Source organism: Cynocephalus volans, chromosome 4 (genome assembly GCF_027409185.1).
Source record: "Cynocephalus volans isolate mCynVol1 chromosome 4, mCynVol1.pri, whole genome shotgun sequence".
NCBI classification, from domain to species: Eukaryota; Metazoa; Chordata; class Mammalia; order Dermoptera; family Cynocephalidae; genus Cynocephalus; species Cynocephalus volans.
In genome coordinates, this window is record NC_084463.1 from 125,844,198 (window position 1) to 125,863,209 (window position 19,012).

Here is a 19,012-nt window from a genome sequence, read left to right on the forward strand (position 1 = left end):
ATAAAGGCATAAGTTATCTAACTTTAATTTTATTTCAAACTTTCCTTTTGTTATTCTAAAAGGTAAATATATATGGTTCTGGCTTGAAATCTTATATCTTATGCATGCATGACATCATTAATTCAGTTATAATAATATCAAATACATATAAGATATACTAAGTGGCAGGCATTATTATAGGACTTTACATTTATTTAGCTATTTAATATTTACACTCAGTTGTATGTTAGTAATTATTATTTGGACATTAAATATCAGAAAACTGCCAGGTACTGGAAACTAGTGAAACTATTAGCCTTACCTATCTACCCATCTATCTCTCTCTATAAGTCAAACATGTGCAAGATGCCAGGATCTCAAAAATGCATGAGAATTGATTCCTGCCTTGAGAGAGCACATAGTCTCACAGAAAGACAAATATCAGTACTAGAATACATGCACCCTGGACGTGTTACAGAAGTCTAATCCATGTGGTAGCTAATGCCGCCTAAGAGAATTAATAAAGCTTTCATATTGGTGGTAGCCTGCCTTTGAAGAATTTTTTAGGATGAAGAGAAGGAAAAACACAGGAAAAAAATGTAGATCGGTGAATACATATTTTAAAGGAAAAAGGAGACTGGCTGTACATGGACTACATCTGATAAGTTTATAAAGTTAACTAAGTTGAAATTTGATGGGAAAATCTCTGCTATAGATTCATCAGTTACTTCTGGGTTTTTTTTCTATGTGTCTAAAGAGAACCCTTTGCATAATAGCACCTTTCACAAACAGAAATTTCTGACTCTCAAGTTCAATTTCTACCTAACAAATCCATTAGAGTTCTAGGAGAGAAGCAAAGAAATTGATGGTGGTGTGGGGGGGACCATTTGGAGTAGCTCAAATCAATATGTAGTTATCATTCTTCTAATGATAACATTCACATCTTACTTATGACATTGTCAAATGAATATTTAATATAAACAGAAAAACTCATTTGTATTTCAAGCAGCATTACAGGAGACAGATTGTAGGAACATTCAAGTTTCAAAACAGTATACTATGAAGAATAAATTCTTGAGGTCTGTTCAAGATTTTAATCTCTGTAGGATCAGGGAGTTTTATCTGTTTTGTTAATTGCTATAACCCTATCTATTAGAAAGAATACCTAACGTATTGCAGTGAACACTTATCAAATAGCTGAATTAATTAGTAAATTAATTAATTTTATGGGTCTATTCTCGTTCTTTTGTTTAGAAAATATTCATTTGGCTACTCTAACTCATTTCCCTTAATATAATTCTCTCAAGGTCCATCCATCTTGTTGCAAATGGCAGTATTTCATTCGTTTTTATAGCTGAGTAGTATTCCATTTTGTTGATGCTCTATGTGCAGACCCAGTGCCAGACACTAAAGCTGTGGGTGTGAACAAGACAGACATAAATCTTACCGTTACGGAAAGTACCTTATAGTTGGAGAGAACATATGCTAAATAATAACCTAATAAATAAATGCAAACATGGTAAGTTCTATTAAAGCAAAGGACATGCTGTTAAGAGAACATATAGCTAGACAAATGAGGATATTTGGTGTGTGTGACTTTGAATGGAATGTCTTCTGTGGTAAGTAAAGTTTTAACTATGAAACAATATTTCTTTGTGATTTAATTGAAGAGGAAAGAAACAAAGTGTTCCAATAGAAAGAAGACAAGGATGTGGGAAATCTTGTCTAATAGTTGCAAATTACAGAATAGCACTCAAAGATGAAGGTAAAAATGAGGACATTTATTCCATCTTCAGGACTCTTAAAATATAATTACATTAATTTACAAAGCCCTTCATAATGTACTTTCTTTCAGTGTTCTGCATTAGACTTGTTGGAGAGCTTTTCTTATTCATCCTACTATTTGTAAAAGAATAAGATGAATTTTGATTTTGCTGATTACTCTTGTTTAAGAGGTGGTTATGTATTATTCACCTTTCTGTCCTGCATAGGGTCTTGCACACAGCAAGCAAACTCGAAAGCACATTAAAGTTAATAGGTACCTTTTCCATGTTACTTCTAAGCATCTTAGAGTACTTAAAGTATATAGGAAAAAAACTTTGAATTTTATTTTCTCGTAGTAAAAGTGCATATGCTGCTTTCTTCTCCCAAGGGCTATGCTGAAAGATTCTCCGAAGAAACTTTATGCATCTTTTATACATCTGTACGTGTTTAGTGGATGATCTCTATTTGTTTCTTCAGATCCATCCTGCACCTTTTTCCACCTTGCCAAGTTTCCCAGGAAGCAGACATCTAAGGACTGCAACAACTTAGGTTTCCCATAACCTCTACCTGTTGTTTAGGTTTGACCAGTGGGATGCTCATCAGCAGATTAGACATTGACTAGAGAGACATTGGAATATTTGTCCTCGTGTCTTCCCTATGCCAGTCTGTGGTTTGTTAGTGGCTGTCTCCTCTATCTAAGCACATTGGTCCTGCCAAAGTTCCTTTTCCTCAGCTACAATCATCTCCAGGTTCCTATATCTCGTTTCTTCAGACCTAATAGTGATAAAGGTTTCCGATCCTTCTTGGTTGTAGGGAGCTTCACCAATTTTTATTGATTTCCCTTAATCCTGGCCACAACTTTGTAAATATTCCCTTTACCAAACACTCTTCAACTATTCTAAATTAGCCATCTCTACCCTGCCAGAACACTGATACAATAGACATTTTTTTCTTGTTCAAAGTGAGAGTAAAACTGAAAAGTAAGTGAAAAGCAAACTATTGTAAAGGATACTTCTGAGTAAACAAAGAAGTAGGATGTTATATTGCAAAGTGAAGAGCTTTTGAAATCATATGGACCTGGTTTGTTCCAGGCCCCAACACTTCCTAGGTGTGGGGCTTGAGAAAAGTTAATTAAGTCCTTTGTGTCTCAGGGTTTTCACAATTAAAATGGGCTTGACGTGTCCCAACATGACCGTTATGACAATTATTGATGCCATACAGGATGCACCTGGCATTTTGTAGGCACTCAATAAATGGTGATTTTATTGCTAGCAATAACTTCCACCAAAAAGGGTACAATCAAGTAACAAATCAGAAATGTTCCTTTGAAGAAGACAGAGCTACAGTGATTTCGACAAGGAAGACAAACTTAAAAATTCTGTGCTTTCCCCCCAGTGCTTATTATATAGATGAATATGCTTTGGCTATAACCACTAATATAAAAAAGTATGTTTGGATTTTATAAAATTACCCAGCATCCCAGGACACTATCCACTCTCAGCCCATCAATTTTCAAGTATTTATGATAAAGGTATGAAGTCCTACTAAACCATGTAGAGGCAGACTAATACATTTGTTATTTTTATCAGCACCATACTCTCCCTTGTGAGCCACGGGCCAACCCTTACATTTGTTATTTTTAAAATTTCCCTTCTATGAATGTGATATAAAATCTACTCAGTAACTATATCAAGTTCTTTTGTTACGAATATTCCAAAATTCTTCAAACAGTTTACATGGTAGATTTTTCAAAGTTTATTATATAAAATACTAAATAATGTTTTTCTCTTATGAGTCCTTAGGATGAGTTAATTTTCTAAAGGGAAATTTTTACCTAAAGAATACATCTTCAGAAAAATGTGTACTTTGTACTAAGAACAGTCAACCAAATTTTTTTTCACTCTTCAATTTTGTCTTTGAAGTTTTCTAAGGATCCGTTTTTTCAATTAAGAACACCATATCAGCTCAAAGCCCATTGAGTTAAATTGTACCAGAATAGCAACTTTTCTTCGCTGAAACATCATCAGTTGTGAATTATGTGAATGTCTTTTTAGAAGATACTTTATTTGTAATTACTTGTCTTGAACCTTTGTGTATACCCAAATGAAACTGTTATTTCATCAGGTCTTTTTAAATATGGGAGCATTTATGAAATGCTCTTGGAACAGTTGGAAGTTGTACTAATTGTTGCCTTAGAAAAATCTACTCTAAGTGTAGGAAATGACATCCTTGAGCTGGTTTATCCTTGAGCTGTGGAGCTGCAGCTTACTAAAACTGATATTTTATTGTGCTCTGTTTTCTAGTTATTAACTTTAGATTGGTACCTATCTAATGTGATTCGAGGATACCAGGTAAAGCCATAGAGGAAAAGAAATGGGACTTTGGATTATAGGAAAAAAGCCTGAATATGCTATGGGGGTGATTTTAATCATGCCAAGCAAAGAACAAACTCTGCTGGCAATACCAAGCAAAAATGTGATGGCATTTGATGAGAAACTTTGAAAATAAACATTTTTTATACTCTTGAGAACATTATTATGTCAGACTTTTAGCTTACATTGTATTGGTTTCTAGTGAAGATGATCTGTATTGTAGCTTTGGAAACACTTGATAATTCAGGAAACGGGAAAACACTGCATTATAAATATATGGGAAGGAAAATGCGGAGCAATAGGAAGGACATTTGTTTCATCTTCAGTGTTATTTTCTCTAAGTGTTACATTTGACAAATATTTTCAGCAGTAATAGTCGTATGTTTATGTGAGTTTTTGCACACTTTCTTACCTTATGTGCCTAACCCTTTGAAGAAAACATGTTAAGCCCAAGAAGACGAATAAATAAAAATATAAAAGAACAAATATGTCAAAGAATGAATCAGCTTTTTTGAAGGCTTCACTGATACTACCTCCTGAATTAGGGATTCCTTGTGGGTAGTTTTATAATACCCTGGGATACCTTTATACTGGTTTTTAACACTGTGTATCCGCTTCTCCTGTGAGTGAGTATTTACACCTAACACTGAGTTAAGGCCTGACCTAGAGAAACAGCTCAAGAATTGTTTTAAATTATTAAATAATTGAATAACTGAATGAATAAAAATTAATCTTAAACAATAATGATTGATATTTATTTTGTGTAACTCAGATATATACATTGTTAACTCACAGCAAATTTTACACTATTCATATGTGTTATTTTAAAGATTAGCACAAGAAATATTGTTTGGTGATGGTGATGGTGGGTAGACATTTCCTATTCATATATACCAAGTACAACATGTTCATTTTTTATCAAAATATATTCCCCAGTTTGCTAAGATTGTGGATATAGAATTACTAAAGTTTCTGAGCTTTTCTTTTTAACTTTGTGGTTTCTATATTCAGAGATTTCTGCTTAAAATTTGTGTGATATTTATAGTAAGCGAAGCCATGGTAATGCACCATGCAGGATTGGGCTACATGAGGAATTATGGAGCATACTGAAAATATTATAGGCTTTGAAATCCAATAGTTATAGCTTTAAAATTCAATTATCCCAGTTGCTAAATTCATGACCTTGAGTAAGTACATTTCTCAAACTCTCCCAGTCTCATTTCCTATCTGTGACATGGGCATTGTTTAAAAATGTTTCATGAATTTTGGCAAACACAATTATTCAAGAAAAGTATATAAGAAATATACATTTGTGGAAAATGAAGTATAAACAAATAAATAAATGCCCTGAACCCCCAAACAAAAAACAGCAGGTGATATTTGTTGCCCGGACTGTAGCAATAGCTGTCTCTTTCTCTCACCTACTCTACTGCAGACATTTTTTTTTCAGTTCAGTAAATACATTGCATTCTGTCCTGCTTCATGGCTTTCATCTATGCTAATATTTTTGTCAGAAACCATCTTCACACACACACACACACACACACACACACACACAAAGAACACTTTTCTGTATGTTAGGTTCCTTTTCATCATTTTGGCCTAACATGTCACCTCTTCACAGAAAATGTTTCTGACCATTTCTCAAAGTAGGTCCCCTTTATTATTCTCCATTATATAAAATCACCTGTATTTTCATAGCATTTTAGACCATTTATATGCATATACATGTATTTGTTTAGCATATATCTTACTTTCTAGTAAAATGTAAGTCTCATGAAGGCAGTAATCATATGTCTATTTTGCCCACCACTGTATACCCAATGTCAGCAGAGTGCCTGAAGAGAGCAAATGCCCAATTAATATCTGTTGAATGAATAGATGAATTCAGGAAAGAATCAAATGACAGAGAATACCAACAGCATGGGCAAGCATAATTAAGTCAGCTTTACTCCACATTAGTTTATAAAATATATCCACCAGTACAGTATTCATCTTTCACCCAAAGAATAGTGAAACTTTCACTTCTGTTTAAATATTATGAGAAAGGGAAATAAAGAAGTTGCTGTTTTTTGAAGGTACATGCTAAAATCACTGGATTAAGGTGAATAGTATTATAAAGAGTGCCTGTCAAAGCCACTTTCAGGGGCCCAGAGACCAGGACATGCTAAGAGCATTTCATTCTCAGTCTGACAGCTTTACCATTAACTAGCACCATCTTCCATCTACATACCTCTTCTTACCCCAAAAAAGAATACAGTCGTGTATAGCATAATGCCACAGATACATTCTGAGAAATGCTTCATTAGGTCATTTCATCACTGTGTGAACATCATAGCTTGTATTTATACAAATCTAGGTAGTAGAGTCTACTACACACCTAGGCTATATGCTATAATCCTACTGCTCCTAGCGTACAAACCTGTACAGCATGTTAATGTACTGAATACTGTAAACAATTATAACATAATGGTAAGTATTTGTGTATCTACACATATCTAGATATAGAAAAAACACAGTAAAAATACAGTATTATCATCTTATGAGACTACTGTCATATATGTGGTCCAATGTTAACTGAAACATCATTATGTTGTACATGACTATTTTTATTCTTTTACTTATTTGTTCTGCTACAGTAAAGGGCTATTCTCAAACAGGATCCAGAAAGAGAAAGCTGACCATTTAATATTCTACATCACTGTTTCTTAGATAAAAGAAAGTATAATGCCACATTACAAAGATTCATTGGCATAAAAACTTACTAGGAGAGGTTTGGCCTATGCTCTTCCTTGTTTGTAGGTCTTCAACTAAAGGAAATTGTAAGATATTTTAGTAGTATTTTGGTGGACCCAGGGAATTCCTCTTCAAAATGTTATTTTCTTTCCTTATCATTACATTGTCCCAGAAAGCTAAGAGACTGAGTGTTATTCTTCTATTCAATTCACAATTCTTCCTTGCATTCCTTTCACATTTTATTTGCACATTGAGAATTAATGTGAGGATAATTAAATGCATACTTTTGTAGAGCAGAAAGATAAAATTCCCACTCCTCTGTTTATCTGAATTTCATCTGTTAACCATGTCTTATTTCAGTAGAACCTACTTTAAAAATTGTCTTGTTAACTCTTTTCCAAGATTCCTATTGGACTCAAAAGGGCATTTCCATATACCTTGGTATCTCTGCTTTTCTTTATTTAAATTTATGCATTTACAAATCTTCTCAGAAATTTGGAGTTTATTCATAGTGACTGCAAAATTACATAGATAAAAATTATTGGCCTGAACAATATGTACCTAAATTTGTTTGTCTTACATAAATAGGATAATTATAGAAAATGTATTTTTTCTCAGTTTTATCCCTGCCCACACCTATGATGACCCTAACTCTACTTTGTCTCAAAAGTAAGCAAGGCAAAAGTTTCATTAATTGAATGCTCTATGTACTAATGCACTTGCGTTATCCTTTTCACCTGTCAACTATTACATTAGAAATTTGCTTTAATATAGAGAATCAGCATGTAGGTGGATGAATAAGAAAGGTGGTAGGAACAGCTGTGTTTGCAGTTATGTTCTTTCTGTGTTTTAGCCTGTATGGGTATGGACTTTGCTAAGTGTTCCTCGTATATCAGTGTCTGTGAATTGAGGTGAATGCATGGTGTTTTAGGAGTTTTCAAATTAATTTCTAGATGCACCATGATGCGCTTGCTTTAATGCCAGAAAACACTTGGAATATAAATCCCCTTTCTGTTTACTTATCTGTATGACTTAAGGCATGTTACTTTTCCTCTATTGTCTTGGTTTCCCCACAGCAAATAGAAATCACAATATCTGCCTTTAAAGATTGATAGCAAATTAAATAAAATATACACACATATTACATATAATATATAGTAAATAGGATTATATATACACACACACACATATGTATATGTGTGTATACAAAGTACTTATAAGTCGGTAAGCAAAAGTCTAAAAACCACAACCATAAAATAGCTTAGTCACTTAAGTATTACATTTGGCTAGGAAAAACATGAAATCATGCTCAATCTGTGAAATAAAAATTAAAACAATGAGGTTTTTTGTTTATTTGTTCTCTTTTTATTTTGTCCACAATTATAACAGTTGATACTATCTGGAGTTGGCCAAGGTTTAAGGAAACAGATCCCATCTTTTACTATTTATGGAAGTGTGAAAAAATACTTTGTAGGGAAGGCAGTTTGGAATTATCTACCCAAATGATAAATATTCATGTCCTTCAACCTACGAGTTGTACATGTAAGTATTTTCTCTCAGGAAAATACCCAATATGTGCAAAATAGGCATATATAAGAATGCTCGTGGCAGTATTCTTTTTAAAGTGAATTAGTGGCAAGTATTCAAACGTCCATTGACAGGAGAATGGTCAAATAAGTTATGGCTTGCCCATACAGTGGAATACTTTGTAGTAGTTTTAAAAGTTTGGGATAGATCTATATAGAATGAAGTGGAAAAATATCCAAGACATAGTAAGTTGGAAAATGTGTAACGTGACGCACTATGTACTCCCATTATTGTAAGAAAACTATTTTTTATGTGAGTAAATCCTTATGTACATGAATACATAGACAAAGATCAGTTTTATTTAGGGAGGAGATTAGAATTTGGGAATCAGAGTACAAAATTGATCTTTATTTTTTATTCTAGGTATCTCTGTAATTTAAAACCTTTTAAAATGAAAATATTTTATGTAATTTATTGTGTAAAATAAAGAAATATTCCCCCAAACAAATAAAAGCATCAACCACAGAGCCTGATGTGGAATAGGCACTCAGTACTAAGTCCCTTTGCTTCACGTGGTGTGAAGTCCAATCTCAGCACTGAAGTGAGGGGATTTCACAGTTTTATTTATATCATGCAGGCAGCATACATATCCAACTGCTCAACTCAGGTGTAAATAAGAAACTTTTGGGGGAGAGATTCAGGATTAAGCAGCTTTTAAAAGTTATCATCTATGCAGGTAAAGTGAAATGATGAATTGTGACAGTCATTTTTCTGAAAAATGACACTGTATAACTAAGTTCTGTGGAGATCACAGTTGACCTTGTTCCTTATTTTTCAGCTGGGGCTGTGAAGTCTGTTTTGTAGACTTGCTGAAGACACTTAGGTTATTGAAAGAGCTGAGAATCATAACCAGACATTCATTCCACAGTTATTTTTCTAAAGTCCACTTGTGTTCCAGGCATTAGCAATGGGCAGTGGAGCTATGAAGAAGATAACACAGTCCTGCCCTTAAGGATTGCACAGTGTCCCAGGCATGGTCAGCCAACTCCCATTCAGATATCCATTCACTCAACAAATATTTCCCGAGGGCCTACCAGGAGCCAAACACTGTTTTATTTTTTTATTTTTTTGGCTTTTGTCCAATACGGGGCTCTAACCCTTGACCATGGTATTATCAGCACCACACTCTACTGAGTGAGCTAACCAGTCAGCCCGAAAGCACTGTTTTAAATACTAAATACAATGCAGTAAACAAAACAGAATAAAAGTCAGTGCCATCATGCAGCCTGTGTCCTCAGGAGGTATTCAGAAATAAACAAACTCAATAAGTAAAATATATAGTATGGATGAGAGTTAGTGGTGAGCAGAAAATAAGCTAGAAGAGCAGTGACTTAGAAGCTAACTTTCTAAGAAATGATGAGAAATAACATGGAAATGGTAAATAAACTTGACAGCAACAAGGAAAAGAAGCAGAATAGTTTAATGACAGAAATTTGAAGACTGGGTTTTTTTGTGTGTGTTGTTTTGTTTTGCCTTGAGAGAAGAGGGATAAACGAGGTGAAACAGAAATTTAGGAACAAGAATATCTACTCCACCTCAAGCTAGGTTTATGTGAGGCTCCGGGAAAGAAAAGAGCCTCCAATGGAGACGGCTGCAAGGGAAGCAAGGTCATTGGCAGGGGATCTGGGGCTGTGCCAACTTGGGTAATATTATGGGGGAAATTGGACTTTCTACAGAATACCGAGTGAGTTTTCTGACATTTGACATGAATTCCCAGTGACATAGCAAAAGAGTCTGGATGGGAGATGCTGTGAGAAATGTCAGTATCCAGAGACATTTGGGGATTAGGGTTCTGGAAATGAAGACTGACCTGGGATTGACATGATAGGAAAGAAGATGGGTGGGTACAAGGGAGTGGGGTCATTCTTGGCTGGAGCACATGGTGTATGGGGACTTCTCTTTAGGGAGCTGTTGAGGGGCATTCCCCTGTGCATGAGGGGAGGGACTCTTACAGGGAGCACAGGAATGCTCTCTCTTGACCACTGCTTGCTGGCCAGTTTTTGTGCTATCTCTTTCTAGAGTCTAGATCACTGTTAGACATTATGCTTGTCTTAAGAGAGTGTAGGTTATAGAAATAAGGGATCCATTTAGTAATAGTAATTTGAATGTGTAGGCATATGCATTAGGTCTTATTTATTTACTTATTTACTTACTTACTTACTTATTTATTATTTATTTGTTTGTTTGTTTGTTTATTTAATTTATTTGCTGCTTGAAAACCTAAATGGTTAGGTTTGTCCAAGACAGTCCAAATTATAGTTCTCATAATTCCACACATGAAATTAAATATCCATTTCTTTTTTTCACAGAACCTTTAAAGAAATAGTGGAAATTCAGACTGGAAGAGAAGCTGTTTATTTCTAAAATAACTAAACACTCGAACACTTTTTCTGACAAAGTATAAATGAAACTAACTCAATTAGTTCTCATATGTAGGTGGTCCTTTTCAAGAATACGTTCCTGAAAGAGCCATCACAAGAATTAAAATTATTTGTTGACTTCTGCTGATTATTTTTTATTGCTAAAACTCACCATTTTGGATTTGCAGGTATGAATATAAGCAAGAGTGAGATAACGAAAGAAACGTCATTAAAACCGTCTCGGAGATCTCTGCCTTGCCTTGTCCACAGCTACGCATACTCAAAGAGTTTAAGCCAATCTACCTCGCTGTTCCAGTCGATTGAGAGTGAATCTCAGCCTCCCACCTCTGTGACCTTAATCTCTGCCGACAAAGTAGAGCAAGGTGAGCAGCAGGTTTCATTTTCTTGTTCAACTTGTAAAGAGTGCTTTCAAAATATTCCTACCTTCTTTTGTCCGTTTTACTAGTATTTATAGAGCTCTTCAGGAAGGAGGCAGGTATAGGAAGGAGACCAGTACCCTGTGCCAGTCAGGAAAAAGGCCTTTTTTTTTTTTTTTTTTTGACCGGTAAGGGGATCACAACCCTCGGCACGGTGTTGTCTGCACCATGCTCAGCCAGTGAGTGCACCAGCCATCCCCATATAGGATCTGAACCCACATCCTCAGTGCTACCAGTGCCACACTCTCCCAACTGAGCCACGGGGCCAGCCCAAAGGCCATTTCTTGACCAGATGTGTTTTCATTCCTTCCTTGTCTTGAAGATGGCTGATCTCATGTGAGTCTGGACCTCAAACTTGCTCCTTGCATGGAAGACAGGCTCAGCTGCATGAATCACTGGCTCATTTGGCCACTGGTTGCACCCCTTTTGTTGATGAATACCGTTCTGGGTGAGACCTTACAACCAGTATTGGAGCAAAATATGTCAGCAGTAAAAAAACAATTTCCTAAAAGGAAAGGCCAAAGACTTTAATTAATATTAACTATAAATCAGTGAAGATCTAGTTGCATAAACGTGGTTAAACAAGTGTTGGCAACCAAATGTTGGCACGCAGAGGCAGGAATTTAGGGACATATGTGCTAGATGCCACATTAAAGAAACGCTGTGGCTGTCCTTTGGCACTCTTCTACACAAATCTGCCCATCTGAAATACACCATAATGCTTTTAGACAACCCCTTTTCTCAAAAGTCAGAAGTCAAAATACAACCATACTCGCTGTCATTTAGTGGATGGGGAGTGTTTTTAGTATATGTGCTGCCGAAGCGAGCACGAATGGGGAGTGTTTTTAATTTTCCCATACTTCTCTAGCTTTTTTCTTCTGAGAATATTTTCCCTTATGATTCCTTGGAGTTTCTTCTTCCTCTTGATAACTTGAAAATACCAAATTCTCTTTTTAATAATATTGTGAAATCACTACATATTATAAATAGCTTACAGCCATGTCCAATAAGAAAAGTGGCTAATTGTTCAAGAGGATGATGATATTAAAACCTAATATAGATGTTTATTTCCCTTACTGAAAGTGAAATTTTAAGTAATTTCAACTCATTAACTTAAAATATTTTTTTCATGTTTGGCCATCATTTGGACATCAGTCACAACTGTTATTTTTCTGTAGTTATGTTTTCATTTCCTAAAACTAAAAAGTGTCTTTTTTTTTTTTCTAGTTAACAGTGAAGAAAATAAAAAAGACTCTGTACTCACATGTTCTTTTGCTGACCTCAGCGATTTTTGCTTGGGTGAGTTTATTTCCAATATTTTCTTCCTCCTTTCCCTGTCTCCAAAGGTAGGCTGTGGTCTTCAACCTAGAATACTTTTTTTTTAAGAAAACGAGAGTTCATGTTTGGTCTTTAACTCAATGGGTGAGTATAATATTCTAGGTTTGCTATTCTATTGCACAGTAATAGGGTGACTATACTTAATAGTTAAGTTTTGCATATATTACATTATAGCTAGAGGAGAGGCTTTTGAATGTCTTTTCCACTAAGAAATGATAAATGCATGAGGTGACTGAAACATTAACTACCATGACCTGATTATTATATGACATATATGAATCAAAAGATCAGATTGTATCCCGTAAGTATGTATAAGTACAATATGTCAGTTAAACTTTTTAAAAAATTACTAAAGTATTTATTATACAGTTTGAAATTCAAATAATGGAAGAGGAATTACAATACACAACAATCCCATAACAACAACAACATCAACAACAAAAATAGCAAGTTTTGCTGTTAGTTTTCTGGAAATTTCTTTCAATTACCTAGGAATAAGTACGTTTATAGTACTATTTTTAGATTCATCAAATTTTGGCACTCAGAATTTGGAATGATAGTGATACTGAAAGAATTTATCCTGACTCTCCATTAGCAGATAAAATAAATTTTATTTATTTTTCTTACAACAGTGACAAGTTCACTCAATCTCTTCTTTTGCCTTTTGATGTTATTACATGAAATTTGCTTCAACTGAGCACGATTTACATTTAAATCTGTAGTTTGCTGTCCTTGCCCCTTAGCAATACTTTTGAACTCGGACTTTTCATGGTCATGCATTAAATAGACATAAAATAGAGCCAAAATTAATCAAAGAGTGACACTAATCTGCCCAAACACTTATTTTGCAGCCTTAGAGTGAATTTATTTATAACTTGCAGAAATTAAGCCCTGAAGGCTCAGTAGTAAACACATCCATGTCTGGGCTGCATTGCCTAAGTCAGGGGTTCTCAGCTATGGTTACACATTTGAATCACCTGAGAGCTTTTAAAGCTCCCTGGGCCCCAGTTCCAGAAATCAGTTTTAATTGATCTAGGAAGTTGAATTGGTATCCATACTTTTCTAACCACTCCCCAGGTAAATGTTAAGTGTGGCCAGGATTAAGAATTTCTCCCATGTTTATTTCAGCTTTATGTACAATAGCCAAGGTTTGGAATCAACCTAAATGTCCATCAATTGATGACTGGATAAGGAAAATGTGGTGTATTTACACAATGGAATGCTACTCTGCCATAGAAAAGAATGAAATACTGTCATTTGTAGCAACATGGATGAAAAAGAAAATTATGTTAAGTGAAATAAGCCAGGCACAGAAAGAGAAATACCATGTCTTCACTCATAAGTGGGAACTAAAGAAATAAACAAATACAGTAAAAAACAAAAAAGAACGAAAGATACAACAAGCACAATAATTCCTTGAACTTTCAAAAGGAGAGAACAGAACTGAAGCCAGCAGAGGTGGGAAAGGCGGAGAAGGGGATTAGCAAGAAATTGGTAAAGGGCCATAAAATATGATTAGATTGCGTAATGTTGAATTTACTAATTTTCCTGATTTGAGCATCGTATATTACACACAGGTATTAATATTCAACACTGTATCTCACAGATATGTACAATCAATTATGTTTCAATAAACAAGTTAATTTGGAGATTGGAAGTTTGGAATTCTCTATAATTGATTAAGTATTTTATTAAGACAAGTAGGTCCTACTAGACAAAATCTGTTCCTGTGTTTTCAGTGGCAAAATATTCATCACCTATAAAGTTTTTCTGTATTGTATCTTCTATTATAAAAGTGGTGCTTGTCACCTTTTCTTAAATAAATAGAAACATCTGCACACACACAAAAGAATTTATGGACTAAGATTTCTCTCTGTCGACATTGTTCAGGTACTTTCATAATTTTTAAAGCCATGAGCTGTGTAATTTGTAATAGCATTCTGAATGACTGCAAATTAGTCATGCTTCTTATAATGCTATTTTTCATGTGTGTGGCACAGAAACAGTGCTGGCTTAGTAAGTTTAATTAAAGGAAGACAGCCACCAGCAGGTTCATTTCATGCACAACATTAAAAAGAACATTTCATCAGAACAAATACACTCAATCAGAGTACAAAGGTCTTTCCTATAGTAAGTAATTCTCAAGGAGATTGCTATTGTCCCATTATTTCCTCATAAGAAACCAAAACCAAAAAGTAAACCTGAAGTTTTCCTTGTCCAAAATATCCATAGAGATGGTAAAATTTGCACAGCACCTTTCACTAACTACTGTCCCAAATTAGTAACAGTTAACAGTTTAGCACTCTATTCATGCAAATCTTTGTATTCAACTTCATGCATCTTATTTTTGACAGCTTACCATTTGAAATATGAAAAGAAATTTCTCAAAATGCTTAATATAATTGGATGCTCTAACTCCACATTTCTATCCACATCATTTTGGTGTGTCTCAATAATTTTTGACCCACCCGAACTGTACTTATATCTCTCCAAAAATTGTACCTCATACTCAATATTTTAGCATCCCCCAGCATCAAGCTATAATTCACTCAAAGTAGAGAAACATCACAGCTCTGAAAATGTTAAAACACAAACAAATGATGAGGTGTTTGCCTTTATACTGCAGGTGAGGATGAATCTCTAGTTGACTCCCAGGAATCCATCTGGATGTAACACCTGGCTGGGAAATACTCTTTTAAAGACAGATGTATATCTTTAATATGGATACTTTTTATCATCATTCAGAAGAGGTCAAGCAAAATGATATCAAATATACCAAGAGAATAAATAAATAAAGCCAGTGAATAAATAATTTTAGTAATGCATGCTCTCTTTTAAATGCAAAGCAGTTATATTAACTAATTTTGCTTTTAGAGTGCAGAGTAGTAGTTTCTAGCACTGGATTTGTTACTCAATGAGATTTCCAAGTACCAACTGGATCTGATACCTGATTAATGCATCTGATTAATGGCTGGCTTTTCTTTTTTAAAGTGAACTACTTTGAGCTGTCCCATGAGAATATTAATGCTGAGGCAGCATTAACTGCATGTGGTCAGTGTTTCTTGAGGATTGATATTTCTCATTGTTTAAAATGAGAGCTAAAGGAAAAAAACATCATGGTTCTATTGATTCAGAGCAGGAAGTTTTCAGTAGGATTGCCTAGCAGGATGTGTACAACATGGATGAATAGCTGTTTTCTCAGCTGGACGTTGATCAAATCTCCATTCTTATATTAGCTGTATGACTATGGCATATTACTTATCCTATCTGATTGTCAGTGATTTCATTTGTAAATTGGGGTTAGTGATTCATTCTTTGCAGGATTTTCAAATTAAATGAAGAGGCACAGCTTCATCACAGCTCCTTACACATTGTAGGTGTTAAACAAATATTTGTTCATTGTTTTAGGGCTGGGTCTGGAGTTCACAGAACCGTCAAGCCCATTCACAAATCCTTTACACACTAGCCTACAAGCTAGGTAAGAGGAAAAAGTTCTTGGAGCCTTGGTTGAAGAAAGAATAGTCTTTATCCAGCACACACACCTCTAGGAGCTACGCAATTCGAAGCGAATCTCAGAAACGCAACTGCTATGGCAAAGTCCAAGGAAAAACTGAGCAACTGCCTGTAGAGTAAACATGCTCTATTTTTAGATGTGAGCTCTCTGCCAGCTAGCCTGCTTCACAAACTGCAGAACACACAATAGCAACAAACTAAAAAGATACATGGGTGCACATGTGCACTAACTCCACCCACACACAACTTGTTTACAAGAAATGTGCTCCACGACCCCCAACTGGAACTGAGGTGGTGGAGCCTGACTATTCTATTTTCCCCACACTCACTAAGCTTATCTTTTACACTAAATTCTGCTGGAACCAGAGATCTATCACTAAACAGCTGTTTCTATTACTATCAAAATGTAATTCTTATGGCATAGTGGAAAAAAAATAGTTTACTGAACTTTTTCTTATTATTTGACACTTTACCTGTCTTCTCTCACTTAATTCTCATAACAATCCTTTGTGTTAGACATTGCCATCAACCCCGTTTTACAGATGAAGAAACATATTCACCAAGAGATAAAATAACTTGCCAAATGTCACACAGCTAGCCAGTGGGGAACTGAGATTCCAACCTGGAAAGTCCTAATCCCGAGCCTTTTCTCAAAATGAAGTGGCTGAATTCCTTGTCCTTTCCTTATTTTAACCCTTATTTTAGTTCACCAGTTGGAATATGCTTGTTTGTAAGAAATGATTAAAGTTATGTTACAAGTTAACATCACGGAAAGCTAAATGCAGTTTCTGAGCTCTGTGACTTTGTGATTGGCTTGTCAGCCTTTAGTCTTCCTGTGTGAGTAGGAGACTTAGCTAAAACCACAGCCTGCCAGCAGTTTCCTGAGTAGACAAGAGATTGGCTTGCTTTCTAGCTGGCTGTAGAGCTAGAGCTAGGGTCTGGAGCTCACAGACCCCTTGAGCCCATTCACAAACCCTTCACATGCAGGTCTATGAGCTAGGTAACAGCAAAGAGGTCCTTGGAGTGGTAGGTAAAGAAAGAATAGTTTTTATTCAGCACACACACATCTAGGAGCTAGGCAGTCCAAAGAGAAACTCAGAAACTCAACTGCTACCGGCAAAGTCCAAGGAAAAAACTGCACAGCTGTCAGCAGAGTAAAAGTGCTATTTTTAGACATGAGCTCTGCCCACCAGCTTCTGCTTCACAAACTGAAGAGCACACAGATAGCAGTTAAATAGACAGATACATGGGTGCACATGCACACTAACTCCACTCACACACAACTTGTTTACAAAGAAATGTGCTGCTCCACGCCCAACCAGACCTGAGCCAAGGAAGCCTGGCTGAATTATCCTATTTTCCCCCCACTGGCATTGCAGTAACCCCCACAATCATATCCCCCATCTCTGTGAAGATGCTTATCCAATGCCCCTTTCTGCATAACCACAGTAACCCAGCTTTGCCCACCTGTTAAAAGACTCCCAATTTAGGGGACTCTGCCTGGATACAAGCAAAAGAGCCAATAGAAATGCTTGCTGTGCTCAAGAAAAGTATTTAAGTCTCATTCCCCTTGCATTCTGGGCTCAGGATTTTGGAACACTAGCTCCCCTGAGGCCTGCTGACATAATAAATCATCTGAATTCTCCATCTCTCTGAGTGACTGCATTTCCTCAGCAACACCTTCCAGAATAAAAACCACTGCAACAGGCACAGAGGCCTTTAAAGTGAAAAGTGGCTAGTCATGTCCCTTTAGCACTAGTTTTGCAAGGTATTAATAAGTATCAGGCTTGAAGCAAAAGAGGATAAAATTGCAAGGTAATATATATTTAGGAAATTATTGGCTAAAGAGAGCTAATCAAGTTGTGAGGTTTTGAATTTTTGTTGTTTTTATTTATTTATTTATTTATTTTTACCTCTCTAGCCTTTACTTCTGCTTTTCATAGAGCAACTCATAAAGCCAGGGCACCATTCCACCCTGTCCCTCCAGCCACACATGCACAGACACACTCACACAAAATCATTCCAGAAGGTATTGATCCATGTAATAATGAATTTGAAATCTTGATGTGGCAATAATCTTATGCATTAATCTTGGAAGCCCTGCAATTATTGCCCACACTTTTTTCTTCTCAGTGTCCTGGAAAATGACAAGAACAAAGAAATGCACATTAACAAACAACCCATGCTTGATTCTGCCCATGCCCATACTGCAGTAAAATCAGAAAACTTAGAAATGAAATATATAGGTCTCATTAACACCAGCATATTTCTAGTCTGACCAATCAAAGCATGCATCTACCTAATCTTGTTGTGAAATCAACATTGAGCTAATGTTAGGAAATGACTCCCTCAGGAAGTGGTTCATATTAGAGTGTTAAAGCATTTGGCTGCCTTCTTAATAGTTTAGCTTGGGGGAGTATTCATTGGTTTTAACTTGTAAAACAGTTATGGTCAAATGAGTACATGGTGATTTTGGTTTCATTCTATAATATTAGATAATCTCCACTTGTGATGGCTAGATTCCTTGTCCTTCCCTTTCTTTAAATCCTAGTTTTTACCTTTGATTTAATTGTGTTAGTTAATATTTGCCTATATGTAAGTTTTATCTGGAATGTAGTAAGGGTTAAGCAGCTAAATTCATTTCTGCACTCTAGCTCTGTGGTCATAAGCTCGTTCTTGTGTTAGCAAAAAAACACAGACTGCTAGCTCTTTCCTGAGTAGATGAGAGAGAGAGAGAGTTGCTCTCTAAAGCAGACCCCTCCTCAAGTAACCACACTTCCTGCCCTTGCACCCAGGTGTGATAAAGACCCTTACTCAAAACCGTGTACCCCCTGTTTGAAAACAGTCTCGCTCCTTGACCACACTTCCTGTTGTTGTGCCCAGCTGTAAAATGGTTGAGCCATCTGTGATAAGCCCCTTACCCACA

At 35.7% G+C, this 19,012-nt stretch overlaps 1 protein-coding gene across 2 annotated transcripts in view; it reads left to right on the top strand.

Annotated features, from left to right (window-relative positions):
- Positions 1-19,012, top strand: part of ANO3 (anoctamin 3) — a 409,115-nt gene that overhangs the window by 217,451 nt on the left and 172,652 nt on the right. For both annotated transcript variants that reach the window (XM_063094283.1, XM_063094284.1), the window contains 2 exons: positions 10,987-11,181; positions 12,463-12,534. In XM_063094283.1, the coding sequence (XP_062950353.1) occupies positions 10,987-11,181; positions 12,463-12,534 (267 nt within the window). The remainder of the gene's footprint in view (positions 1-10,986; positions 11,182-12,462; positions 12,535-19,012) is intronic.